At 40.7% G+C, this 27,845-nt stretch overlaps 2 protein-coding genes across 14 annotated transcripts in view; one reads left to right on the top strand and one right to left on the bottom strand.

Moving 5' to 3' along the window:
- The window catches only part of HPS5 (HPS5 biogenesis of lysosomal organelles complex 2 subunit 2), a 44,059-nt gene extending 40,252 nt beyond the window's left edge, over positions 1-3,807 (bottom strand). The window contains exons 1-2 of one of the 5 annotated variants that reach the window (XM_042858794.2): positions 3,671-3,807; positions 986-1,158 (exon numbers count right to left, since the gene is read on the bottom strand). In XM_042858794.2, coding sequence (XP_042714728.2) covers positions 986-1,093 — 108 coding nt within the window. In that variant the 5' untranslated portion in view covers positions 1,094-1,158; positions 3,671-3,807. Of the gene's footprint in view, positions 1-985; positions 1,159-2,648; positions 3,578-3,670 lie in introns of those variants that run through there. The other 4 variants (XM_005293948.5, XM_024102168.3, XM_065594738.1 and 1 more) reach the window with 4 other exon arrangements.
- Positions 3,808-4,033: 226 nt separating this feature from the next.
- The window catches only part of GTF2H1 (general transcription factor IIH subunit 1), a 40,138-nt gene continuing 16,326 nt past the window's right edge, over positions 4,034-27,845 (top strand). For 3 of the 9 annotated variants that reach the window (XR_010600956.1, XM_008164486.4, XM_065594743.1), the window contains exons 1-9: positions 4,035-4,174; positions 9,239-9,407; positions 11,461-11,653; positions 17,276-17,438; positions 18,314-18,407; positions 21,021-21,170; positions 22,749-22,828; positions 24,611-24,741; positions 27,333-27,420. Coding sequence is in view for 8 of the 9 variants with exons in the window: in XM_008164486.4 (XP_008162708.1) it covers positions 9,254-9,407; positions 11,461-11,653; positions 17,276-17,438; positions 18,314-18,407; positions 21,021-21,170; positions 22,749-22,828; positions 24,611-24,741; positions 27,333-27,420 (1,053 nt within the window). In the remaining variant the exon portion in view is untranslated. The other 6 variants (XM_042858797.2, XM_042858796.2, XM_042858798.2 and 3 more) reach the window with 6 other exon arrangements.

The following is a 27,845-nucleotide window of genomic DNA, read 5'->3' as shown; positions in this document are numbered from 1 at the left end:
TAATGGCATCTCATATTTGTCCTTTATTTGTTAAAAACCAAAGCTTTGACAAAGAACCCATTCTATGCCTATCGTTCATCCCCCACCCCCAAGATATGCAACAGCAAGGCCAGGTTGTCAGAGAAGTGCAACCAGTGCATTCTAAAAAGGGAGTGGACAACAAAAGCAAACAAACTCTTGAAGACTGTTTTCCTGCAAATATCTTTAGTGATAAAGGACACAGAAAAAGACACATTCAGGTTTTTTCATAAGCTGTTTGGGCACTTTAAACCTTGTTAGACTATATTTTTTAAACAAGTGCAAAAGTTATTTTCTTTTGGTGGATCTGCCATCATACTCAATAAGCACAGCAAACTGTTCTATACTTTGACCTATGAAGTTGTCCATCGGAGTAAGGTAGCATCCACTTAAAAGTTTAGCCAATCATCCAATTTCATGGGCTGACCAAAAAATAATTTGAATTAAAACATTTGTATTATGATTTAAGGTTTAAGTGACCATGCTCTTAGAGGCTTTGGGGTTAAATATTGCATTTTCCCTGCAACTGACTAATCTATTTTCAAAGTACCTTATATTCATAATTTGCTTCAAAAACAGAATTAAATAGCAAATTATTTTGACTTTAAGAATGGGCAAGCAACATTTTTAAAGATAACATGCAAGATTTTTCTATTCATTTCATTATAGACAAGAGAAAATCCATCTTTGTTTGTTCTACACTGCTCTTAACTGTTCTTCCAAGAAGCCACTGCTCTCGACCATGCAGCTGACAGTAATAAAACTGGACCCAAGGTTTAAGTAGCAAATACCAAGTCATAATCTACAAATTGCATAATAGCTTCTAATCTAGAGCTATACAAATCAAAGTAATTTTATGCAGTAATTCACCAAGCTGTAGCATGACAAAAATATTGACTTCTGTGTCTGAAGAAAAAAAAAAAAAAGAAACAACATAGTAAATGCAACAAGCATGAACCAAACTTACCTTCAGACGACTAGAATCCAACCTGAGTGCAGAAAGCAATGGATCCAAACACTCAAGTTCTGCCAATACATGGCTGTAAGAGTCTGGTATCATTGGCACAGATGTCATTGAGTTAAGAAAGCCTGGCAATACTCAATCATTGGTGCATTATTTACTTCAGCTTCTAGCTGTACCTGCAGAAGTTAAATTTAAGAATATAATCCCTTTCTTGATCCATTACAATTTACTTTCTAGCCCCACCTTTGTTCTTCAAGACCTACTCTACACGTAAAAGTATGCTCACATAGCTGTCACTTAGGAGAAGGGGGGAGAGGGGAAACACCCCTAACCCAATATAGCCTGACAGCAAACACGGGTATAGCAGTATAGCTTATTTTGTTCAGAGAACTGGTATAAGCTATACCGGCAAAAGAAATCTTTTGCTGGTATAAACTTTGCCTACACAAGGAGGATTTGCTGGAATAGCTATACAGGGAAACACTTTTTAATGCAGACAAAGACTTAAGACTGCTCATAAAGATACAAAAGGGAGGGGGGAATCTAACAGACCGCAGACTTGATCCTCCTACATGGATCCGACTGCAAGGGTAGGGCCCTACTTTGTTTTGTCTATGAACTTACACTGAAATTAATTTAAGAAATGTTAGTCTGTTGGATAAGCTATAATTTGATTATTCCTAAAGGTAAATATCTGATGGGTTTACAGTCTCCTGTGCAATCTAGGCACAGCCCATAGACTAAATTGCATTGATTTAGCTAAAAATCAATTCTGAAGCTCAATCTGGTTAAACCAGTGTAAATCACTGCATTGGCACACTTAAAATTGATATTACATATAAAATATGTTGTTAAAATATGAATGTTACAATATCAAGCATTCAAAGGTTAAAAAAATACCAAAATTAAGGTAGCCCGTTCAATCTTAACTCAGCCTCCTTGTGCATGTGCACTATGATACACCCTAACTACATACAACAGTTTCCACAAGATCCATCATTCATGCATTGAATGGGATAGCTATTCAATATTTTTATCTTCATCTATCAGTTTGGGGTCCCATGCATTATTTCCTGCACACCACCATCCAAACCTTGCACTGAATACAAAAATGGCAGTTTCCTCAGGCTTTTTAAAAAATAACTTACCTTAAGTTTTTATACTGAACACGCTACATGTCATTAGCGTAGGGTGACCAGACAGCAAGTGTGAAAAATCGGGACAGTGGTGGGGGGTAATAGGTAATAGGCTTCTATACAAGAAAAAGCCTCAAATATCGGGACTGTCCCTATAAAATCAGGACATCTGGTCACCCTACATTAGCGTCATTGGGAGGGTGGGCATTTTTAGATCCACAGCACAGACTTCTACCACTTAATTGGCAGTAGCAGCAGACTGTTATTTACTGAGGACCAGCCACTAGAAGGATAAGACATGTACTTTGACAGCGAGTTTCAAAGATATTTGCTGACAGCAAAGAAACACTGGGACTTCTGGAATTCTTGGGTCTGTTCCAGGATATGGAGGGGAGCATCTCTAGTGTTTACAGACTAAGATATCTATTGCTGTTCACACGTTTTAGGGGAGATTTGGCCTAATAAACAAAATACTCTAATTCCACTCTACTACATACAGTAGCAGATTGAACAAATCACACCACCCACACCTGGAAAAGGATAATTGTTCTCCCATCTGCCATAAGCTTTTGGCAACTGTTGGAAGGGGCTTTGCCATTCATCCCCTCCTTCAGGTTCTTCTGAGGAATGGGTGGGGAGCTCCCCAACTATTTTTGTAGATCCTCTTTTCTCTGAGGAACCTCCAGTACTCATGTCTACCACCCACAGTTTTCTCAAGCTGTAGTTGAAACTGACATACATGTTCCTTCATTGCTGCCACAGGAACCTAAATACAAGTCAGCCCATGGCTTTCCCAAGGGAGCAGCAATGCCACTAGCGCTGTCTGCCTGCAGACTCAGGTCCATCGGGGTCACCTTCTTGCTCGCGCGTATGTTTCACCCATTCCTACGTTCATTTTTAAGCTCAGATTGAAAGCACTTTGGGCAAACAGGGCCAGGAGCTGCTTGGGGAGACTCTCCCTGCTGCCACTCATACTAGCAACAACAACGCGGAGCCGCCAGGACGGGAAACCGAGAAGCTATTTCCAAGTTCAGGCTCCCAGTCTGCAGACGGTGGCTCTCGCCCGCTGGGGTTTGCTGGCGTATCAGTGTCAGCTGTGGCACCCAGGGGAGGCTGCCGGGGACACGGCAGCCCCTGCGAGAGCCAGCACTGCCCAGGCAGGGGAGCTGGGCGACAGTCACACCTCGGCACCAGGACAGGAGAGGGGACGGCAGGAAACGGATGGGACCCGCCCACTACACCTTGCTTGGTCCCCAGCGCTGCTGCGGCTCCCCACACCCGCCTCCTGGCCCCCTGCCCAGCTCCCCGCGCGGACACTCACCCACCGAACGCCAAACTCGCCAGCTGCTTCTCCGGCCCCGCCCCCACGGCACGTGATCCTTCCCCGGCCACCTGAAACACGTTAGTTCGCGCGCGCGCCCGCCCGCCCGCAAAAAAGTGCGTCACACGCACACAGCTAACCCCAGATCACGTGACGGCTACGCTCTTTTCACCCCTCCCCCCTCGGGCGGTTGCCTAGGGAAGTCCCCGCCCCCCCTCAGCGCTGCGGTACCCCGGAGCGGAAGAGACGGGACCTAACAGGCGGAACTAAAAGGAAGGAGCCGGACTTCTCGGTGTTCGGGGCCGGGTGATCGGGATGGGAGGGACCGGACGGTGGCGGCCGCGTTGTTGGTACCCCGTCATCACCCCCTTCCGCGCACTGTCATGGCGACGGGAGGGGGGGGAGAGGGAGAAGCCATCACGTGATCTTGGAGTGTTATGGTGGCGGGGAAAACCTGTCATGTGACCGGGAGGTGTCATGGCGACAGCAGTCTCCCCCATCACGTGACCCGGTCTCCCTCGATGCGTCGCGGGACTTTAGCTAGTTCCGGTCACGTGCCCTTACTGCCCAGCTCCCTGGCCGCCCCATGGACCAGGAGGCGGCGAGACCCCCCTAGTAGCGGCACCGGCAGCGGCTGGACTTAGTACCCAGCGCCACCCGCCCCCTCATCCCGCCGCGCCCGCACCCGGCGGCAGCAGCCAGCGGCGGCCTGGGGCCTGAGCAGCCGCCCGCACGGTAGGAGTCTGGACGGTGTCCAGGGGCTCCGCGGAGTCTCCGGGGGAGGGGGGAGCTGGGACAGCGGGGGGCGGCGGCTGCTCCCCGGGCGGGGGCCCGTGTCTTTGGGGGAGGGGGTGTGCCGGGCCGGGGTCCCTGTGCTGGCTCCTGGCGGGGAGCGAGGCACCCAGCCCTGCGAGCCGGCGTTGACAGCCCGAGAGCACAACGGCCCCCGCTACTCCGGGCTCCCCACCTATCGCCGGGCGAGGGCAGCTCGGCTTGTTCTGCGCTGGCCGCTACCGCCGAGCGAGATGCGGACAGGGGAAGAGGCGGATTTATTAATACACGGTGTGCTTGGGCGTGGGGGAGGGAGTGCAGCCGGGTTGGGGGAATGACAGGACAAGCTGGGCGGGAGAGGACCCAGGGGCCTGTAGGTGCGGTGGTGGTGGCAGGAACATGTTCCTTTCTCTAGCAGTGCATAACGTGAGGGAATGTTGACCTGCTGATGGTGCCCTTCCAAATGAGGTAAACCTAAAGTCCTGCTCGTGTGTTTGTTAAAGATAAAAAATGCCATTGTGTAATGATCAGGATTTGATGCTTGATGGTCTGGTTGGAACCCAGCTCAGATAATCATGTGATTTATTAAAATATATACCTTGATCATGCACGCTGCTTTATGCAGGTGGACTTCTGAATCTCTGCAGAGCCCCATGTGGGTGTGAAAATCTGCTTGTGTGGAGTAGCTTGTAGGATCAGGTTTAAGTTACAGTTCTGTAAATCTTTGTGAGGCTTACCTCACTTCCCCCCCTCCCCCATTTTTTTTAAAGAATCAGCATCCCATTTTAGACCTTGTTGCCATGTGTTTTGACTGACAGGAGTCTGCTCATGTCTCAGTATGCTGTGCTGCTACTAGCACAGTTGAGCCTGTTTGCCACTCAATACACTATGCTGCCAGTGCTGATAAAAGCACCACTGTGCAGGAGCACAAATGACATCAACAGATTGGGTGATCTTTTTCTGTTTGGTGTATACGTGAGACACTGAAACTTTGGAAAGGGAGGGATAAGATGAAGTTCTGGAACAAAAGGTTAAAGAAGGGGAGAGATGGAAATGTCACCAGTAATTGTCCATCCTTCAGCATTGCTATCTTGCCATAAAATCCAAGATAGTGAGAAGTACCAAAGAGGGCAGGAAACCACAGTATTCCTTTCACTTGTGACATTGAAACTGTAGCTAAAATGAAACTTCAAGATTCAGAGGTTTGATAGTGGGAAATTTAGCTGGAGATTACAGCCCATAGGCCTATATACAAAGTAAGTTAAAGGCAAAGAAATAATAGCACCACTCTCCTTTTTCCAAAACCTAAAAGAAAATGCCACAGATTTAAGAAGAGGTGGCATCTGCCATGCATTCACATCTTAGTTTTCTCTCTCAATTAAGCAAGTAAGGTGTTGTTTCTTCTAGTCTTACTGCAACTAAAATACTACATTAGACTACAGATGCTTCTAACCATGCCAGGGGTCCAGACTTGTTGTATAGACAGGCCCAAAACATAAGTTCCAGAGTTCTTCAGCTTGTTGTCTTGCTTGTCTAATCAGAAAAGTTGTAGCTCTCTACCCTTCCTTACAGTAAAATGACAGATGACCACCCTTTCTTGTCTGCCTGTCACAGAAGCCTAGGACCATTTCAAAACCCATTTTTGTCTCAGCCAAATCAGGACTATTAGTGGCATCTCTTCTCTGTCCATACCTCACTTCCCAAATTAATCCATGTGTGAGGGGAGTGGATAAGATTCCCTGGTGCCACTATGTTACTTGGCTACTCTAGAAGGAGCAGAGAACAGGAATGGTAGGGGAGAGCTAATTAAAGAGAAACAAAGAAGCCAGACAGGTGGCTTAAAAGTAGCTGCTAGCTAGTCTCTGCTGCCTGACTTCATCCACGAACTAGGGAAATGGAAGTGGGTATGTTGAAGGTCCTTTTCCCCACTATCGCTGTCCAATCTTTGCTGGGCTCTTCACATCCTGCATTTATCCCTCCTTCCCCAGTTTCAAGGGGAATATTCACAAATGGGTTGGGAAATAAACAACCCTTGTAGTTCTGTCTTCTTTTGTTTTTGTTTTTTTAATCACCACTTATGCTGCAGGATGAGTGTCAGCAGTCATATACAGCTGAAAGTTTCAGTCCCAGGAGAAGTTTTGTGCCTCCTCCATGGAGTCCTACCCACAAGTTGGAACCACTGATTTATCTACATGCTCTTTGGAAATATTACCTACAGTGGAGTTGTATCATAGGTGCATTTAACTTACGCAATTTTAACTATACGCGCTCGGCAAAACAAAACAAAAAAGAAAAAAATAACAATTTAAATACTGTACCTGTAGTGCGGGCGATTCCGCCCGCCATTCCACTCAATTAACATTTGACTATACGCAATTTTTGCCTTACACACTGATTTCAGAACCTAACCCCCGTGTAAGATGTGACTCCTCTGTATTTTGTTATTTCAAAGATCCTGGTGCAGAACACAAATGTTCAACAACATAACCTCATGTTTCATAGATAAATTACGGTCAGAGATAGCTAAAAGCTGTATCTAACAAGTTGTAATTTCATAATGCTTAGTACATGGCATGTACAATCCTCTTACCATTCTTGATTGGGGGTCCCTAAGCCATCAATTTCTGCAGAATTTAAGCTTTTAAATAAAACCGGGTTTCTAGTCTTCGTGGTTGCAAAGGTAATCTTTCAAATTTGAAACAAGTGTAAACTGACACAGAGCCATCTTCCTGAGTTTCAACTAGACAACTCCAATGCCTTTGCTGCTAATTTATAGTTTTGCTAAGAAGCGGCAGATTAAAATTAACACAACTTGTCAGCTTGACAACTGTAGTTCAGACCCCTGGGAGCAGTAGTGACACTGTCATGAATCATGTCACTTTCACAGTGCTGCTGCAGACTTTCAATAGAAAGTGCACCCCAAAAATGGAGTCTGAGGGGATGGATAAAATATTGGGGGACTTTTCCTCCCTCACAGCAGCTAGAAAGCTTTAGATGATAGAGAAGACAGTGTCTTCTTCATTCAGTTCAATAGACACATATTATCTAGAGACAATACAAAAGAGAGCCCTCCCACCAGCAATTAGAGGAGAAGCTGTTGGATTTCTATTTTAGTATTTGTATTGCCTCAGAACCTAACTGGTGGAGCCATTTTGTCTTGTTCGATAGTAGGTGTGTAGTATTTTTTTAAACCCTGATTAGTGAAATATTTTGATTGTTAATGCACTGTTTAAAGAGGACTTCAGGGTTCCCCTCCCCCCCATCTTGGATAATGTTTGCTACTTGCGAGTAGTTTGTAGACATTTATGTCAGAGCTGCCATCTTTAAAGTACAATTATAACAGAGGCATAAAAGCAAAAGAAGTAGCAATGACCAAAAAAAGAACAGAAAAGCACGGAGGTAGTGCATTCAGTTTCCCAGACAATGGAACAAGCCACTTGTGGGATATTATGCATTCAGAAGCTGCATACTGCAAAGTACTGTGCCAGAAACATTAAGTCTTTGTTGGTAAAATATCAGCTGTTACTGGTTTTTCTAAGTATTCTAGTGATTACCACAGTTTTGTCACAAACAGGCAGAAATCATATACGTGCCCAATACTGCAGCATTAAAGTTAATAGCAAACCTGTTGATCTGGTTCTGGATCAAAACCTAAGTGCAAATACATCTTACTACTAAACATCTTCTCTCAAATATTGTACTTAACACACTTGTCTGATTGCTCAGCTTGTAACATTTTCACTGAGCAGAGTGCTGGTCCTTAGTAATTATCCATATAGATGTTCAAGTTTAAAACAATCAGATTTTTATTTTCAAAGTTGTACAGTATTTAAAATCCAGGTAAAAAACATATCCATAAGTAAGTATAAATAGATATATATATTGATTTCTGATACCTATTCTTAATAGGTGTTAAAATATTATACAGATGTTCTTTTAAAGTATTGATGTAGATCTTGGCAATTAAAATATAAGAAAATGTAAATGTTAATATTCAAAGTATTGGAAGGGTCTCTAAAACTACTTAATACACTGGTAGCAAAGTGAGGCGGGGGCAGTAAGGTACATGGCAAAAAAAACTGCAGGAGTAGGATGGGAATAAAATATTTAAAGGATATAGTATGGAAGGAAACTTCATGTCATTCTGATAGGAGTGAAGTTTGTAGTGATGGAATATAGTAAAATATGTATGTTACTATTTATCTGTTCTCTTGAGAAATTTAAGATTGGGAAAACAATAAAGGAAAAAAGACATTGGCACTTTCGTTATCCTTCTTCCCAATTACAGAAGGGCTTATTGATGTCAATGACAAAACTCTCAATCTTTCTGTGGTTGCAAGATTAGAGCTTGAGTATTTTTGGAACAAAATAAATAGGCCAGTTAAAATTATGATTGTGTCTGAAGTCTCATTCGAGTCTTGCATGGTAATCAGTGGATCATGCTGAAGGAAGGGGAAAGTAACTAGTTCATCGTTTTACTCGGGAGGTACAGTTGCAAGAACCTGTAAGTCTACGATACTTTCGTCCCTCTTCCCTTCCAAGTAGTTTTAACATATAGAGTTCCCATCACAAAAGGAAAGTACTATGAAATGCTACCGGGGATTTGGAGTGTACACGCTCTCTGAGGTATAAGCGCTCTTCACAACTTGACAAACCAGTAAAGAAACATAAAAGAGAAATAGAAAATAGAGGAATTAGATGAAATGTAGGTGTAGCTGGAGCACAAGGAGGATTGGAAAAGAAATCTAAGTATAATATGGCTGTGGGTTATTATAGTTGTATGTGACTATTTTATTTAATCCGAAAAAGTTTGACCGCACGTATAAAGTGGAGCTCAGAGTGTTTGTCTGATAAGGCTTGGACAATGACTGTATGCTGCTGTTAGTTTACAGAACGTAAATATTGAAGTGCAAATGCAAGTTTTGAAGCCTTGAAACAAGTTGGAATACTGGAAAAAATCTGTCAATGGAAATACTGTACTAATTGCTATTGAATTAAGTAACTAACTGTACCATGTGCTTTTAATAGCACCTTATAGCCATCATGGCAACGTCATCTGAGGAAGTGTTACTGATCGTAAAGAAGGTGCGTCAAAAGAAACAGGATGGAGCTCTCTACCTTATGGCTGAAAGGATAGCATGGGCACCTGAAGGCAAAGACCGATTCACAGTCAGCCATATGTATGCAGATATAAAATGTAAGTGAAAGCTCTTTCTATTGCGCTTGTATGCAAATTCTCAGTAAATATTTAAATAAGACTCAAACCTTATTTTACATGTATTTGGCCAATTTGGTCATTTCATTAGATTATTCTTTCTGGCAAACATGAGTGGATCCAGGAGTAAATTGCAGGCATAAAAGATTCTGCAATTCAAAAGTTTTTCAGGGGTTTTTAATATAGATCCCAAATTTCTTAAATATTTCTTTCATTTTCCCACTTTGCTAACAATCTCTGCAATAGCTTGGAAGCAGAAATATGTATTGTAGTCTAATGGAAAATCACTTAGGCCATATGTCTTGTTTTGGGGGATACAGGATTTATGGGGGTCTAAGAGGAAACTACCTAACCCAGGGGTAGGTAACCTATGGCACGCGAGCCGAAGGCGGCACACGAGCTGATTTTCAGTGGCACTCTCACTGCCCAGGTCCTGGCCACAGGTGCGGGGGGCTCTGCATTTTAATTTAATTTTAAATGAAGCTTCTTAAACATTTTAAAAACCTTGTTTACTTTATATACAACAATAATTTAGTTATATATTATAGACTTATAGAAAGAGACCTTCTAAAAACATTAAAATGTATTACTGGCATGCGAAACCTTAAATTAGAGTGAATAAATGAAGACTTGGCACACCACTTCTGAAAGGTTGCCGACCCCTGACCTAACCTATTTTTGGCTAATTAGGATGTGCATCTAGCTCTGCGACAGTCTATTCTATAAAAACCCGGCTCACAGTGAGATGTAAATTGATTAAAGTTTGGTCGAGTTATGTGGTGTAATAGTTTATTATACTAGCCTCTCATCTTTGGAAATCTAGATTAGAATATGATATATAGTGGGGTCACAGCTGAAAATATGTTCATTCATATCATCCATGTCCTCCAAAATTACTTGACAGTTGGCTTGACTAGTAATCTTGTTCAATAAACACCCACAACTGAAATAGTAGTGTGCTGTAAGTCAAAACTGAGTTTCCATAGTGCTTGCTTGTGCTGTGCCTGCATCAGATTAGTGCTGTCTGTCCTTACTCAATACCAAAAACACAAATCCTTGCAAATTGCATACCTCTTTTTCTGTCTGTAGCCTTAGAACATATGCTATCTAAATTCATATAGGATTGTTACAACGTTTTTAAAAGATATATGTGGCTGTTAATCATGCTGAGTCAAAACTCTAAAATGCAGTGCTCGCTAACAGATATCTGCTTAATATCCATTTAGAAAGTCTGTTCACCTATTTTATATCTAGAAGTAGTGTGAAGCTATTATCCTCTCCACCTATTGAGCCTATCATAGCATTTACATATTGTAGTTTAGAAGACTGGAGTGGAAGATATAAGTTCTTGCAAAGACATTGAGTAAATGGAGTAACATTCTCTCAAATTCCAGCCTTTACATCTGTAGGCATAGAGAGAATCATAGGAAGCTGAAAGATGCTCCCTTTTGTTGTTTGTGAGCTCAGATCTTGAGGTGTGGTAGGGCAGCTTATGCTGGCTTTAGGGAAACAGTGCAAATAGGACAATGCCTCCATATAGAAGCAGGTAGATATGCACTATGGGCAGTGTAGATTTCCCATAGTTGGTCCTCTATCTACTTTTTCTCTGTGGCTATGGGAAAGAAGGAAGGGCTCAGGCATCCTTATGACTTAGTGATCTCCATCCGCTCTAAGCAGCGCTTTGGGGCCATTGCTAGGCCCTGCAACTTGGAGGGACCTGAGGGCTGCTCCGAGTTTTGCTAGAAAACTAGCAAAGGTGGCCAAGGAGTACTCTGCTGCAGCTCAGGATCTGGGCCTCTCAGGATGTCTTTGGTTGCAGTGGGAAAAGTGAGATGCAGCTTTTAAAGCTAACTTGTAGAGGCAGCGGCATGCTTCGCTTCCAGGACTGGAAGAAATGTGCTATAATGCCACCAATGTGGGATATCAGGATTTAATAGGATGATGGAGACAACAGCATATAAATGAATGTTCTGGGGAGAAAGTTTGTTACATAAATGTACTTATATCACTAATTGCTGTTCTTTATATATTCTAGGCCAGAAAATCAGTCCTGAAGGAAAGGCTAAAATTCAGCTACAGCTGGTATTGCATGCAGGGGACACAACCAACTTCCACTTCTCTAATGAAAGCACAGCAGTGAAGGAGAGAGATGCAGTGAAGGACCTTCTTCAGCAGCTGTTACCCAAATTCAAGAGGAAAGCAAATAAAGAACTTGAGGAAAAGAACAGGTAAAGTGGCAGGGGAGAGGGAGAAGATCTTCAAAAAGGAATCTCATTTCTCCCTCTCTAAAAGCAACTTAAATGTTGCTTGTGACTTGAACAGTTCTTGAGCTATATTGCTGTAGCACAAGAGTGCTTGTTGTGTTCTACTTCAGTAGTAAAAATCTGTTGGCTTTAGATTCTGGTAAAATTCCTCTGAATTTCATGTTTTCATATTACAGGACTTATGTAAGCAAGCCATTTATTTTGTTAAAAGCTTTGTGACTAACCTGTTACCTCATAAGGATCAATGGATTTCAGAGAGAGAGAGAGACTAGAAATTACTTCCTTCTAGCAGACAAGCAGAGCAAGATAAATGATGCATTGGAATCTATTCATTTCCTCCCCAACCCTGGACTACAAATACTCCAATCAGTTTCCTTCCTAAATTGAACATAGCTATACCATTTTTCTAAATAGACTTGTGTTCAGCAGGGTGGAAATAAGACTTGAGTGCACAGTTCATTAAATATTACAGTATTTTTAAAGAGTAGGAACAGTTGTATAATTTTGAAGTATTGGAAAACCACACTCCAGTTCTGTGTTTTTAAAAAAAAATATTTGAATTTTTCCTCATGGTATCCATTTAGAAAGGACATGATGGAGGGTTTGCAGGCTAGAATTTGCTATTTCATTAGTAATTAGGCTTTTTTTTAAACTACCCATTTCTAAATAACCTCTCAAACTCTGATTTCTGTCTACTTCTGTAGTATTTCTAGATTGGAATTTCTGATAGGTAACGTGAGACTGAGTAGGAAATTCTTAACTGTCTTGACTTAACATGTGAAGTGCAATAAATACACTGCCTACAACAAAACAAAACATAGGCTATTTGAGTTCTTGTCTCTCTCTCTATATATATATATATTCTGCTTGCTGAGCGTGTGCTTGGACTGGAGTCTTTTTTGGCCAGCATTGTCCTTTGGGGCTGCACATGCACATTGAGTGTCCTTGTACCAAGGACATGAAGGGCAGAGTGGGTCCCCCTGCCGCTCAGTTTCTTCTGACCATCCATAACTGCAAAATGGAGCTCCTCAGTGTCCAGGTCTCAATGCAACCTTTTTCATAGTCTTTATAGATAAGTGTGTGTGTGTGTGTGTGTGTGTATATATATATATATATATTAGTGCTAGGATAGTTATTTGATTAGTTTAGAAATTTTTACCTTCCTTATTTTGATTCCTTCCCTCCCCCAGAAACTCTGATCAGGATGTTCTTGTCAGTACTGAGGATTAAATTACATGGCTTTAAGTATTGTCCCTTTTGCCAGGCAGCAATTCCAGTTAACAATGGGCATCCCAGATTCCTTTTTGTCTTGGAAAGGCTCATATCTCTGACAAACACTCACTGTGCATGTCTGACGTTGGGTGACAGTTGCTGTCGGAGCTCCTCCTCATGTCAGTACACATCGCAGGGGTTCTTCCAGTCCCCCGCACTTCCTTTTGTTGGCTGATCTGTTCTGCAGGGTTGTCTTCTTCAAGCAACCTGGCATTATGGCTTGGTCACACTTAAAGTTCAGTCTCTCTCTTGGATAGCAAAGGTCCAACCAAAAGATCAGACAAACAATTCTTCTGCCCCTTTTGGTTACTCTTCAGCCCACTTTCTTGATTCTGTTCTCAGCTCCTTCTGGGCCATCTTTAATTTAGGGCTGTCAAGCTATTAAACAAATTAATTGCAATTCATCAGAGTTTTAGTCACACTGTTTAAATAAATGGTATTCTATTTAATATTTTAGGATGTTTTGTACATTTTCAAATATTGATTTCAATTACAACACAAACTGTACAATGCTCACTTTATATTATTTTTAATTACAAATTTGCGCTGCAAAAAAAGACAAACAAAAGCAATAGTATTTCAATTCACCTCATACAAGTGCTGTAGAGAGTGGTGCAGGGAGGCTGAGTTCACCAGGCCTTTGTTCTCTATGGGGTACAAAGTGAGGGGCCGGTGGGGGGCAATGGAACATGGAGGGAGTAGTCCCCGGAGCAAGGGGCTGGCTGGGGGCAGTGGGACACAGTGGGGTCAGGATCCCTTCCTCTCCACCGGAGCTGGGATGGGAGCCACTTCCTCTTCTCTCCTCTCCTCTTCCTGTCCTCCAGAGGCAGATTGGGTTACTGCACCTAACCGGGCACTGTAGGATCCCTCCCAGAGATATGCGATTAATACTGTTAAAAATATTAACATGTTAATTTTGTTTTCAGTTAATCACAGGCATTAACTGTAATTAATTGACAGCCCTACTTTAAATCCTTCTAATACAGCACTGATTTTTTTAGGCTGCTTTTCCTGGAGTCATTTTCATAGTAGGTTCCCCCCCAGTGTGTCTCATTCCAAGGACCTCCCTGCTTCTTGCAGACTTGTAGCTCAAGGCCTCCCATAGGCGCTTAACTTGCTCCCTGTGGTTCCTTATCGCTCCAGGAGTTTCTTGCTGTCTGTGGCCTCTGGCACAGCTTCCTCTCCAACTATTCTCTCTCAAGCCTTTTTATGAGGCCCAGATGTTCAGCTTACTATCACCTGATCCCAGTAGTCCAGTCCCCTCAAGTTAAGTTAATTGTGGCCTAAAAGACTTTAAAGATTTGGGAGATGCACCTTACTTTTTTGTTGTTGTTGTTGTTGGACCATTCAATGCACCCAGCCTCCAATTCAGGCAGGGCAGACTCCCCCCTGGACAAAATAGGGAAGACCTCATACTTATGCCAAACAGAGACAATCATCTGGTACCTTCTTTCACCAGAGAGCCTCAAAGCTTCCAAGAACAAGGCAGCATTTTCAAAAAAGGAGCTCTTCTGTCTTGGCTATGACTTCATCCCATTCTCCTTCTATATCTAAATGATTATTTCAGTGGGTTGGTTGAGGGTCGCTCTGCTCAGTCTACTGGATCAACACCCTTTCTTCTTGTGCCACTCCCTACACACATGCAATTGGGAATCTTCTTCAATTTTTCAAGGAGTCATGGAACCTGATAACAGAGATACTCATAGCTGGATATTCTCTACAGTTCCATACTATGCCCACTCCGTCTCCCTGTCCCTTTCAGGGTTGGGGAGCATACCTGGACCATCATCAGGAGATTCTACTACATATAAACATATTGGAGCCTCGAGCCCTTCGCAAAGCCTGGTCCACGTTCCTACCATTGACTCAAGGACTGACTAAACAAGTTATGAAATACAACACAATGGCTATGTTTTATATAAACAGGCAGGAAGGGGCCCATTCATCCCCATTATGGCAAAAGAATGTGGTTTCGCTATGGAATTCGTGCATGTAGCACCAAGTATCTTCTGAGTCTACAGAATGCTCAAATGGTCTGCTAGAGCAGACATTTTTCATCAGACCACCAGTAGATGATCAAGGATTCTATTGTCTGTTGCATTTTCTAGGAGTGGGATCATCCTTCAATAGACCTGCTCACAACAGACAAGAGCAAGAAGTATGTCAGCTTCTGCTCCAGGATCTCTGTTAAACACACTCCTCATTCATTGATTCCCCAGGGATGATGTATGCTTACCAGCCAATCCCTGATTCCCAGGGTGCTGAGGAATAGCGGATAGGATGCAGCCACAGTTATCATGATAGCTCCTACCTGGCCAAGGTAGCTTTGGTACCTGGAGCTGAGCTGTTATCAGTTCATCCACTGAAAACCTTTCCCCTTCTATCAAACTTAATCTTTCAAGACAACATGAACAACTCGCATCCAAATCCAGCCTCCCTCTATCTCACTGCTTGGCTCCTGAGTGGATGTCAGACAGCGAGATCATTCTGGACATCTGAGGAACATGTGTTAGTCCAGAGTAGGACTAACTTATGCTGCTAAATGGAAAAGATCCAGGATTTGCTGTGAACAATGTAAATTACAGCCTATTGACAACCGGGTCCCTCCTGTTTTGGATTGCTTGCTTACTCTAAAGAGTTTGGGACTGTTGATTAGCTCTGTTAGAGTGCGCCTCGTAGCCCCTTCTGCTTATTACACCTTCCCCGCCCCCCATTGAAAACTACAGTTTTTTCCCACCCCCTTGTGGTGAAATTCCTTAAAGGCCTTATGTGTTTTTCCATCAGTAAGGAAATCTCCCAGTCCATAGGACCTTAATGTGGTTGTGGCGTACTTAATGCTCTTCCCCCTCGCTTGACTTATCTATGAAAACATCCTTTTTAGTAGCAGTTACATCAGCTAATTAGAGTTGGGGCAAAACAGGTTCTTATGACGGGACCTCCCTATACCATATTTCTTAGAGATAAGGTATCACTCACACCCCATCCCAAGTTCTTGCCCAAATGATTCACATACCAGTATTCTTCCCTAAGTCACATATTAATCAGGGGAAGGTTAGGCTGCACACCTTAAATTATGTGCAGAGCTCTATCCATTTATTTGCAAAGGTCCTGAAGGACCTCTCTGAATCAATTTACAGCATTTGCTGAGAGAATGAAAGGTTGAGCAGCATCAGCCCAGAGGCTATCCATGTGTGTTTCAGTTTGTATTAAGATTTGTTACAAATTAGCTAGTTTAGATACCCAATAGCTTCCTGGCAAAGCATACCTATTTCAGACACTTGAAAAGAAGTTATTTGTGGTTCAATCCATACTTTAGTAAACCTGTTCCCGGGTAGAAGCATTGAGGTCTGATGCTGTGCTGCAGTCTTTATGTAAACTCCAGGCACCTACCTACTTGCATCAGGTCATTGCTTGTGAGTCACCAAGAATGGAATATATATTGACAACCACTTAAGGAAAAAAAAAGTTATTTGAAATGTGTTTTCCATGTATATTCCGTGACCCATCCTTCTTCCCTGCTACTATGGAGTCCTAGAACGTCTGGATTCGATGATGGTGAAGGAAATAGTGGCAGTTGGGCATACTCTGCCCTTTATATCCTTGGAACAGCAGGAGGACACTCAGGGTGCATGTGCATCCCCACTGGACAGTGCTGGCCAAAAGACTAAGACTCCGATCTCAACCACATGGGCACCAAGAGTGACTATAGATTGACAGTAGCTTTCAAACTCCAGTTACTGTAAGGCAAGTAACTTTTTTCTTTTTGTGGCCACCATCTTCTTTCTAGGGATCACCATTTTTCCCCATTAAAACTATCCCTCGTCCAGCAGCTTTGTTTCTGTTTAGGGCTTGTCTACACAAGGACGCTCACAAAAGTTAAGATGAATCAACTAAAGATATGAAATTAAAGTGCATAAATTAAAGCATGTTAAACCTGGGTGGACTCTTCTTAAGTGAGGATTAAGCTACAGTGAACTACGGCCATTTTACTTCTGAATGAGTGACCACATAGGGGTTTAATACCTTTTAAACTAATGCTTGTGAACTTCACATCTTCAGTTGATTTTTCTTCACTTCCCTGAGTGTCCCCATGCAGACAAACCCTTAGTCTCTCCACTTTGGCCAATATGAATCGCAGTATTGGCCTCAATATCTCACTCATACAACTAATTATAACTTTTCTTTGACAATGCTGTGCGTTTCTTACCTCACTATGATCTGTTCCCTTCAGGAACCCATATGGCTTATTGACATGGAAATCCTGATGAATTAGTGTGGAATGTTTCAATTTTATTCAATACATTCTTTTACTAGAATGCTGCAAGAAGATCCTGTTTTGTTTCAGCTTTATAAAGACCTCGTTGTGAGCCAAGTAATTAGTGCTGAAGAATTCTGGGCCAACCGTTTAAGCTTGAATGCTGTGGATAATTCTGTGGCACCTAGTAAGCAGGATGTGGGCATCTCTGCAGCTTTTCTGGTATGTTTGACCTACATAACATAGGAAGGATTTTAAAACAAACACATTTATTTCTTGGCTAGACTTTCTCTGTAAAATGTGGCTAAATTAAAATTTAAATTTTACCCTAAATACAATTGCTTTGAAATCTTTTTCTACCTAATGAAATACAAAAAAAAAAAAAAAAAAACCCTGACCTGAGCTTTATATGTGTGTGGGGGGAGGGGGGGTTTAAGTGAAATTCCCCACTTTTAAACAGGAGTATTCATTATCTTTCCATAGTCTCCGAAGTTAAGCTAATCTCCTTGTCAGTGCAGCATTGTTCTCTGCATATGCCCTAAAGTGTTCTGTCTGGTCTATTTATAAATGTCATGAGAAAGGAGGTTTCCTCTATTTCCTGTTACAATTCCATATTCTGCTATACCTCCATCTGAAAGATTTTCCTGATAACTAACCTAAATTTTCCCCTTCAATTTCATTCTTTTACTCCTTGTATGATACTTCCTCTGTCCTTTTTCTTTATACCTTCAGATATTTATAGGCTATCATCCACCCTCTCCTTAATCTTTTTAGTCAAGAAATATGTGTATTCAGTCCTTTTAATATTTATTGATAAATCATTCTTCCCACTTGAAAAGACAATTTTGTAGTGAAAGACATTTGCTGTGAGCAAATAAATTAGTGTCCTTAAGCGACTATCAAAGCTGCTCTTCATTTTGTACTGTGCCTTAAAAAAAAAAATCTATCCACTCTGCTACTTTTGTTTTTGTTTATATAGGTTAATTCTCTGACAACTGTCTTAAATGTGGGTTCACACATCAGTTTTAACAAGGTTTTAACTCAACACATAACAAGGTTTTACCCAGTTTGACAATATTCTTATGTTATTCCCGTAGGCTGATGTTCGGCCTCAAACGGATGGTTGCAATGGTCTGAGGTATAACTTAACTTCAGACATTATTGAATCCATATTCAGGACGTATCCTGCAGGTAGGCAGAAAAATCAATACATATGTGATAAAATCAACTTAGAGTGCTTTGTATTATGTTTGATCATTAGAAGACCAGAGGGTTAGTCCTACACTTGTTTCTGTTGGTAAAATGTGCAGGGCTTTTAAACATTCCCTCATACTCTCTTCTGCACTTCTTATATGGTCTTACTTCCTTACTTCAGTGTTGGTTTTTTTGTAGGGTCTGGAAATATTTTAAGTAAACTGTGATTAATCAACAGCCCAACTCATGCGATTAACTCAAATTAATCGCGATTAAAAATAATCACAGTTAATCGCAGTTTAATCGCACTGTTAAACAATAGAATACCAATTGAAATTTATTAAATATTTTTGGATTTTTTTCTACATTTTCAAATATATTGATTTCAATTACAACACAGTATACAAAGTAGACAGTACTCACTTTGTTTTTATTACAAATATTTGCACTGTAAAAATGGCAAACGATAGTATTTTTCAGTTCACTTCATACAAGTACTGTAGTGCAATCTCTTTATCGTGAAAGCGCCACTTACAAAATTAGATTTTGTTTTGTTACATAACTGCACTCAAAAACAAAATGTAAAACTGTAGAGCCTACAAGTCCACTCAATCCTACTTCTTGTTCAGCCAATCACTAAAACAAACAAGTTTGTTTACATTTACAGGAGATAATGCTGCCTGCTTCTTATTTACAATGTCACCGGAAAGTGAGAACGGGTATTCGCATGGCACTTTTGCAATGCTGGCTACAAGGTACATCTCTACCTCGATATAACGCTGTCCTTGGGAGCCAAAAACTCTTACTGCATTATAGGTGAAACCGCGTTCTATCGAACTTGCTTTGATCCGCTGGAGTGCACAGCCCCCCTCCCCCCGGAGCACTGCTTTACCATGTTATATCAGAATTCGTGTTGTATCGAGTCGCGTTATATCGGGGTAGACGTGTATTTACATGCCAGATATGCTAAACATTCATATGTGCCTTCATGCTTTGGCCACCATTCCAGAGTACATGCTGATGATGCTCATTAAAAAAATAATGCATTAAATAAATTTGTGGCTGAACTCCTTGGGGGAGAATTGTACGTCTCCTGTTTTGTTTTACTCGCATTCTGCCATATATTTCATGTAATAGCAATCTTAGATAATGACCCAGCACAAGTTGTTTGTTTTAAGAACATTTCCACTGCAGATTTGACAAAACTCAAAGAAGGTACCAATGTGAGACTTCTAAAGATGGCTACAGCACTTGACCCAAGGGTTAAGAATCTGAAGTGCCTTCCAAAATCTGAGACGGACGAGGTGTGGAGCATGCTTTCAGAAGTCTTAAAAGAGCAACACTTCGATGCAAAAATTACAGAACCCGAACCACCAAAAAAGAAAATCAACCTTCTGCTGGTGGCATTTGACTCAGATGTTGAAAATGAACATGCATTGGTCCTCACTGCTTTGGATGGTTATCGAGCAGAACCCATTATCAGCATGGACGCATGTCCTCTGGAATGGTGGTTGAAGCATGAAGAGACATATGAATCTTTCGTGTATCTGACACAAATATCTTGCAATGCCGGCTAAAAGAGTACCATATGAACACCTGTTCTCACTTTCAGGTGATATTGTAAACAAGAAGCGGGTAGCATTATCTCCTGCAAATGTAAATAAACTTGTTTGTCTGAGCGATCGGCTGAATAAGAAATAGAACTGAGTGGACTTGTAGGCTCTAAAGTTTTACATTGTTTTATTTTTGAATCCAGTTATTTTTTTTGTACGTTCAACATCCATGATAGACATTGCATTACAGTACTTGTATTAGGTGAATTGAAAAATACAATTTTTTTGGCATTGCAAATATTTGTAATAAAAAATATAAAGTGAGCACTGTACACTTTGTATTCAGAGTTGTAATTGAAATCAATATATTTGAAAAATATAGAAAATATCCGACATGATTTAAACAGTATTCTATTGTTTAAGAGTGCGATTAATCATGTGATTAATTTTTAATCATGCAATTAATCACGATTAACTTTAATCGTTTGACAACCCTAATTTTAAGCTTGAGGTTGAAAAGACTCTTGAATTACTCAGTTTGCTTTGCCTTTAAGACATGAGTTAATGTTCATGCCCAAGTGTCACTCTCCATTTGAAGGATTTATTTTAACTACTCTAAAATTTTCTAATGAGAGATTGTTGGTAAATTCTGATTTACAAATGCTAGATTGGACCCTGATACTGACATTAGTTTGATCAGTCCTGGATGAAAAAGAACCAGTCCATCTTGGGAACAATATGGAAGGATTCCTCTTAAATTACTAGACTTCTGACATTTAAAATTTTCCAGAGGTGCCCAGCTATACCATTTTCAAAGTTTATATGCTATTGGTGTTTGTTTCCAATATGTTAGAAGCATTGTTGGGCATGACAGAACTTCCATTTGTTGCATAAATTGCCATCTCTTTTTAATACTAAAAAGATATGGAGTTTGGATAAGTTGCATGTGTTTATGCTTATTCAACATAAGCTTAGGTCGTTTTCCATCACATGCTGACAGGTAAAACAGTATCTTGAATTGCAAAATAGCTTATAAGCACTTTGGTTTGTTTTGCAGTAAAAGTGAAATATGCAGAAAATGTTCCACATAATATGACAGAAAAAGAATTCTGGACACGATTTTTCCAGTCTCACTACTTCCATCGAGATAGGCTAAATACAGGCTCAAAAGACCTCTTTGCAGAATGTGCCAAAATGGATGAAAAAGGTAAGCTTTTCTTTCTCTGCAACAGGTGATTGTGGTGTTAGCTTTATTTTTTTAATTAATGTTGAAGTTTCAGTATACTGTGGCTAAGTTTTTGAAAGCCACATTAATCAGATAAAACCAGCATTCTCATTTTTAAAAATAATATATTTGTCCTGTTATTTGATAAATGCTGCAAGATGTCAGGAGCCAAGACCGATGATGTAATCTTTGGATAGTGTTGATCAGGCTGAATGTTTATATATTTACAGTATCTGATTATGGAAGACATTTCAGGTGCCATACTAAAATGCTTAGAAACAAATTAGTGCTTAAAAGATGCCGGCACTAGAAACTCCTTTTTTGCACAACTCATGCAGCATGAATGTCAGTGAAAGCTTCCTCAGAATGTACCAAGGAGCCTTAACCGTACCTCTGATAGTAGGGCATAGTTTTGTTCACATGACTACTTATTCTGTGATGTCTCTGCTGAGACTCTCAACAGATGTGGGTTTTGTGATAAATCAATTCTCTAGAAAGTGGATAAAGATTGGTTTCTTTTATTGACCATCACTGTTTTGGACCATATTTGAAACAATGACCTAGAGATGAAAGGCTTAAAAGTTATATTCTGAAAATGTAATCTTCTCTTGATGTATGTGTATAATCCATGAATGATACACACATATATGGAGAGAAGACTAGATCCTGAATATTGAATGCTTTTCATTCTGATAGTGTCCTTTATCTGACAATCCCAAAGCAAAAACTAACAAAAAGCCATACATCATCAGATGGGTGAAGTGATGCATAGAAAGGTTAACTGTTTTACCCAAGATCACACAGCAAGACAGTGGCAGAACTGGAAATAGAGCATGGGAGTTATGGCTTCCAGTTCCCTGTTCCCTGTTCTAACCCCTAGTTAATATTACACTATCTACTTGAAAATTAAATATAATAGCCTATATTGAACGCAGTACCATTGATGAATTACTAGAAAATGTTTAGAATTGGGGGCGGGGGGCGCGCATGAGGAAGTATCTGGAACTAGTTAGAATAATTCCTGTAATAATTTTCAAAAATACAGAGCAAAAGACTGACTTTAATGATAGATGCTGTAAAGGGCTGAAAGTTACTGCACATAATAGCACTTGGACACATGCAAAACCTTCTGAACTACCCTTTTTCCCAGCCATGGAACATATTCAGAGGATTAAAAAAAAAAAAATCATTGTACTTTTTAGAAATACCTGTGTTATAAAATAGATACAGCCTTGGTTTTTTGATACCTGTAAGTGTTAAGTTCACTGGTTCCTGCAAACCCATATAATCCAAAATGTACCAAATATCTTACATGTTGGTTGTTTAAACTACAAATTCAAGTTTAGCAACAACTAGTGCTGTTTTAGAAATAAATTTCCTGCACGTCTATTGGTGTCTAATAGTAATTTAGTACTATGTTGTGTAAGAAAATTATGGAATCATATTAAGGTACTGAAGTCCAGATAACTTTGAGGCTTACACTTTATCAACCCTGAGTGTCGACAGATATTCTCGTTTAGATACTACTTTGCAAGAAAAAATTTTTTTTTCTTCTCATAGGGTTAAAAACAATGGTGTCTCAAGGGGTGAAAAATCCACTGCTAGATTTAACGGCCTTGGAGGATAAATCGTTAGATGAGGCAAGTACAGAGACTGTAAAACAAAAATGTAAGAGTTTCTACATTTTAAAACTGAATCACCTTATTAGCTTGAGAAAGGACCACAAACAATACTAAAATACAACTTTCCACTGAACAACTTCTGGTGCCCCAATGCTAATTTGTCACTGAATTTCTCCTCTTTGTGTTGATGTTCTGGGTCTGATTCTAATCACATCAGTTCTACACCAGTATACCTGCATAGAGTTACTTCTGATATACATTGGGGTAGGTGGATGGAGAATCAGAACTTGTATTCTCAGTCTGTGTGCTATGATTTCCCCTCCCCCCCCCCTCCCCCCCTATGGCGCTGCATTACCTCACCTGGCTTCCTAAGCACACTGGTATAAAATCTAACTTTGCTTCTAGAAGCATTCTTGTACAGCTTTTTCATTTTAAAATAAATCTCTCCTTATTTAATCCTTACCATTTAGAGGCTACCTGGCATTGGTAAATAGGAATCCTACAATACAGAAGATTGAGTTCAAAGTGAAGATAAATATAAAAGTTACCACATTTTTGGTCGAACTTATTTATTTAAAATGAAGTTAAAACAACATTTCTTCATATCAATTTAAAATATTAAATACCAAATAGTTTGCACCACACACACCATCAGACATGTTTGACAGCTCCAAAGATACCATTGACTTAATGGTTAGAAAAGAAGAATTAGTAGCTAAAATCAGAGTGCAAATTAGTACAACTTTATATTGTTTTACAGGGATATAAGCTGTATCTCTAAGCACTTAATAAAATTTAAAACAAGATGACAGATTTGGTGAATGACATTCCTATTCATTTGTTTACTACTGAAAACTTAATAGTCCTTGGCCTGCTGGATTTCTATAAACTTCTATAAGAATTTGGTAATTGCAGCTAACAGTTTGAAAATAAAGAATTAGCATTTATACAGAGGCTTACATGTTCAAAGTGCAAAACCAACATTAATCCTCTCAACATCCCTCTGAGGTTGGGAAGTACTATGCCCAGTGTACAAATGGGGAAACTAAGGCCGAGAGGTCACACTGCACGTAAGCAATAGAGCCAGCATTAGGACCCTGAGGACTCCCAATACTATGTATATTCCTCTAGACCACACTGCAATGCTGTTCATTCAGTAAAGCCCAGAAAATGGGAAATGCAGAATCACTGCTACATATCTGATCTAATGGAAAATAGGGAATGGTCTCACTTTTTAGACTCATAGGGCTGGTCCAAACTAACCCCCCAGTTCGAACTAAGATTCGCAACTTCAGCTACGTGAATAATGTAGCTGAAGTCAAAGTATCTTAGTTCAAACTACAAGGTACTTACCGCGGGTCCACACGCGGCAGGCAGGCTCCCCCGTCGACTCCGCGTACTCCTCTTGCGGAGCAGGAGTACCAGTGTCAACGGCGAGCACTTCCAGGATCGATTTATCGCGTCTAGACAAGACGCGATAAATCGATCCCAGAAGATCGATTGCTTACTGCTGAACCCAGAGGTAAGTATCGACGTACCCATAGACTTGAAGGACAGAAGGGACCAACATGAACATCTAGTTTGACCTCCTGCACATTGCAGACAACAGAACCTCACCCACCCACTCCTGTAATAGACCCCTAACCTCTGGTTGAGTTACTGAAGACCTCAAATCGTGGCTTAAAGACTTCAAGTTAGAGAATCCACCATTTACATTAGTTTAAACCTGCAAGTGACCCATGCCTCATGCTGCATTTAGTTTGGAATAACCTAACAAACTGTTAATTACTTTACTTGCAGGGTTATGGTGTTTCCTCTGTGCCATCCACATCAAACTCCTCAAAGTCCTTAAAGGAGAGTAGCAATGCTGCCATTATAAAACGCTTTAATCATCACAGTGCCATGGTCCTTGCAGCTGGGCTCAGAAAACAGTAAGTTTCAGCACAGGAAGAAGCTCTCAGAACTGGCGAATAACTCAAACTTGAAAACTTTACAAGTGTTATCTTGAAGCCTGTGGAATATTATGATCTAAACACAAATCTGATCATGTGGATTCCATTTTTTACTTTTAAAATTCCTTTCAATGTATAAGGCCATGCCAACCACCAAAATTAAAGACGTGTTGTTTTTGCACGAGGTGGTGTAAAATATTGCAGGCTGGAAATACCTTCCTGTATTCCTCTTCTGTACTGTATCTCTGGATTTTTTTCATGTTTTATAAAAAAAAAAAAAGTGCCTTGACTGATTCACTTTAGAGAATATTTGACAACCTCATCCAAACTATAGCCTAAATTAAGGCCTAGGAGGCCATGAGTGCAGTGAAATTGGTCCAATTTTTGCCATGCCGAGGGATAGATTGGGCAGGTGGTATGAACTGCATGTGAGGTCCTTGCATCCAACCATTGAGCATAGCTCTGTAGGGGCTTCTTATACTGCAGTGTTCAGGAGGGAGGGGACAGAAGAGCCAGGGCAATTGGGTCTACTAATGCAGATCCACGAGCCAAACCTTAGAGAGGCGAGGTGGCTGTTACAAGTCTGTTGCAGTAGTAGCTGCTGTGCAGCCCAGGAAGGATTTCTTCTCCACGTGAGTCCTGCAAAACTCACCCACCTATAGTCCACTTATCCAATCTGTTCTTTAGGAGGACATTTTTTCCCCTTAGTGCTTCTATATTTGCTCATATGATGTATTTGTGTTTTCATTTAAATAGAACACTGTACCTTAATAAGCCTTTCTGGTAGGAAACATTCCATCCCCCAAAACTTAGATTGCTCCTTTCTACAAAATGCACAAACTGGATGTTAAAGCACCTTTACTTTCCCGTCCTTCTGTGTGGGAGTACTTCCTCTTGTATGCACACAGCAGTGATCATGTTCAGAGTGCCAGTTAGAGAGAATAGCAACTCTCATACTGGGAATGTAGAATGCCCAGCACTCCCACACTCCAGACAAGTTTGTGTGGAGGTGGCAGTGTGGTGTTGGGCAAGACTTCTTCAATGTGATACTACAGACGATGATGGAGGCAGTGGATGCAAAGCTTAGAGAAGAACAGGATTGAGGCCCAAGAGAGCCTATGTAGAGCAGATATTTGCACTAAGTACTCTCATAGAAGAATGTATAAAATGGCAAGCTGCCCTCCTTACCTATTTCATTGATTTTTCAAAAGGCATTTGACAACCTGCACAGACATACATCGTGAATATTCTTCAGTCCTATTGCATCCCAGCTAAAGTTGTCAATATCATCAAGGCCATGTACAGAGATAGGAAGTGTTCTAAGGGGGAACAACCAGACAAGAGTGGTTTAACATGGAGAGTAGCACGAAATGAGGGCCGCCTTTTATCACTGCTGCTCTTTGGCATTGTCATAGACTGGATAACAGAGTATTAGCAATACAAAATAGCATGGATAGATGGCAAATACCTAGAAAGCCTAGATTTTGCGGCTGCTAATATTGCTGTACTGAACAACACCCCTGAAAAGTTAAACAGACAACCTGGCAAATACAGCATGCCAAGCAGCACTCAAAACAGACATCTGCTAAAACAAACATACTGGAAACCCAGACATCAAACAGTAACATCACATTTTGAAGGCAAAAAACATCAAGAAAGTAGAATAGTTCACCTACCTGGGCAGCACCATCATGGCCAACAGAGACATCAAGAAGGAAGTGACATCAAGGATAGGAAAGGCATTCAGAGCATTTATTAAACTTAATGTATGGAAATCTAAGATACCCAGAACAAAACTGAGGATTTTCAATTCAAACAATCTCAGTGCTAACACATGGCCTCGAGAACTGGAAATCCATCAAAATGTTAGACAGAAAACTAGACCCCTTTGAAAATAAATGCCTATGACAGATCCTGGGTATTTGGTTGGAAATACTTGTTTACAGGTGACGAGATTTGAGAGATCAGCCACTCATCCCCACCAGAATCAGAAGAAATAGCTGTGCTCCGGAAACTAACATGGACTCCCACATGAAGCTGTTAAGTAGAAACTATCTGGTATGAGAAAACAAGGGTGTCCAAGAGAAACCTTAAGAAAAACACTTAGCAGGAAAGACAGACCAGTAGATCTCAACACCATAGAGCAGAGGGAAGCAGCAGCAAATGACAGTAGTTATTACCCCGTGTGCCAACATTGGCACGGGAATGATGTGATGTAACTGCATTAACAGTAGCACACAACGTGTGTGACTTAAGTTTTAGTTGGCAAGAGGACTGCTTCACGGCACTATGGTCCTGTTACCTCCCTGTCTATGTCAGGAGTACACTATTTTTTTCTTTGTGCAGAGATGAGGAATCGTATCCCCATTGCCTGTCATGAACAAAATACTGACCCTTTTTAGAGTGACACCCATAGGTCAGTCATTTAAGTGCAGACCTTTTTGAAAGAAATAATTTGGAATTAAATATTTTGAAACAGATTAACCTACTACATGTCTTCAGTCTAAATGTCAGTCTCCCAAAAGATGACTTATTGTTCACTTCCTTTTAATACTGTCTTTTATTTTAAGAGAAGCACAAAATGATCACTACAGTGAGACCAGCAGTATGGATGGAAACTCCAGGGATTCAGATTTCTTTCAGCCACCAATAAAAAAGGTATGAAAAATGTGAGTTTGCCACTGCAATTCCAGTTGAAGTATAGTACTGCAAACAGCTGCATTAAGCATCATCTACTTAAATGTATGAAGAGTGATATGAATGTAAAGTATTAATTAAATACAACAGCCTTAAGATGAACATGCTGTTGACAAAGAGCTCTTTAGTTATTTAAATGCAAATAACTTTAATTGATAATACAATCTTCCTGTTTTTTTTTTTCTTTCACTGAGTGAACATTGACATTTTTCCCCATATCTTTCTAATGGATTTTAAAATGCATGTTCTGTTCTTTGTGTGTGGTTATATTAATGTATTACCACTGTAAGTGCCTGAGCACTTTAGGAAAATATCCAGGCAAAGAATTAAGATAATAGTAGTTGCAACCACGGCATGGAATCAATATATTGAATACATTGGGGAAG

This window comes from Chrysemys picta, chromosome 4 (genome assembly GCF_011386835.1).
Source record: "Chrysemys picta bellii isolate R12L10 chromosome 4, ASM1138683v2, whole genome shotgun sequence".
Classification (NCBI taxonomy): Eukaryota; Metazoa; Chordata; order Testudines; family Emydidae; genus Chrysemys; species Chrysemys picta.
Note: the sequence above shows the minus strand (reverse complement) of the source record. Positions and strands in the feature narration are given on the sequence as shown.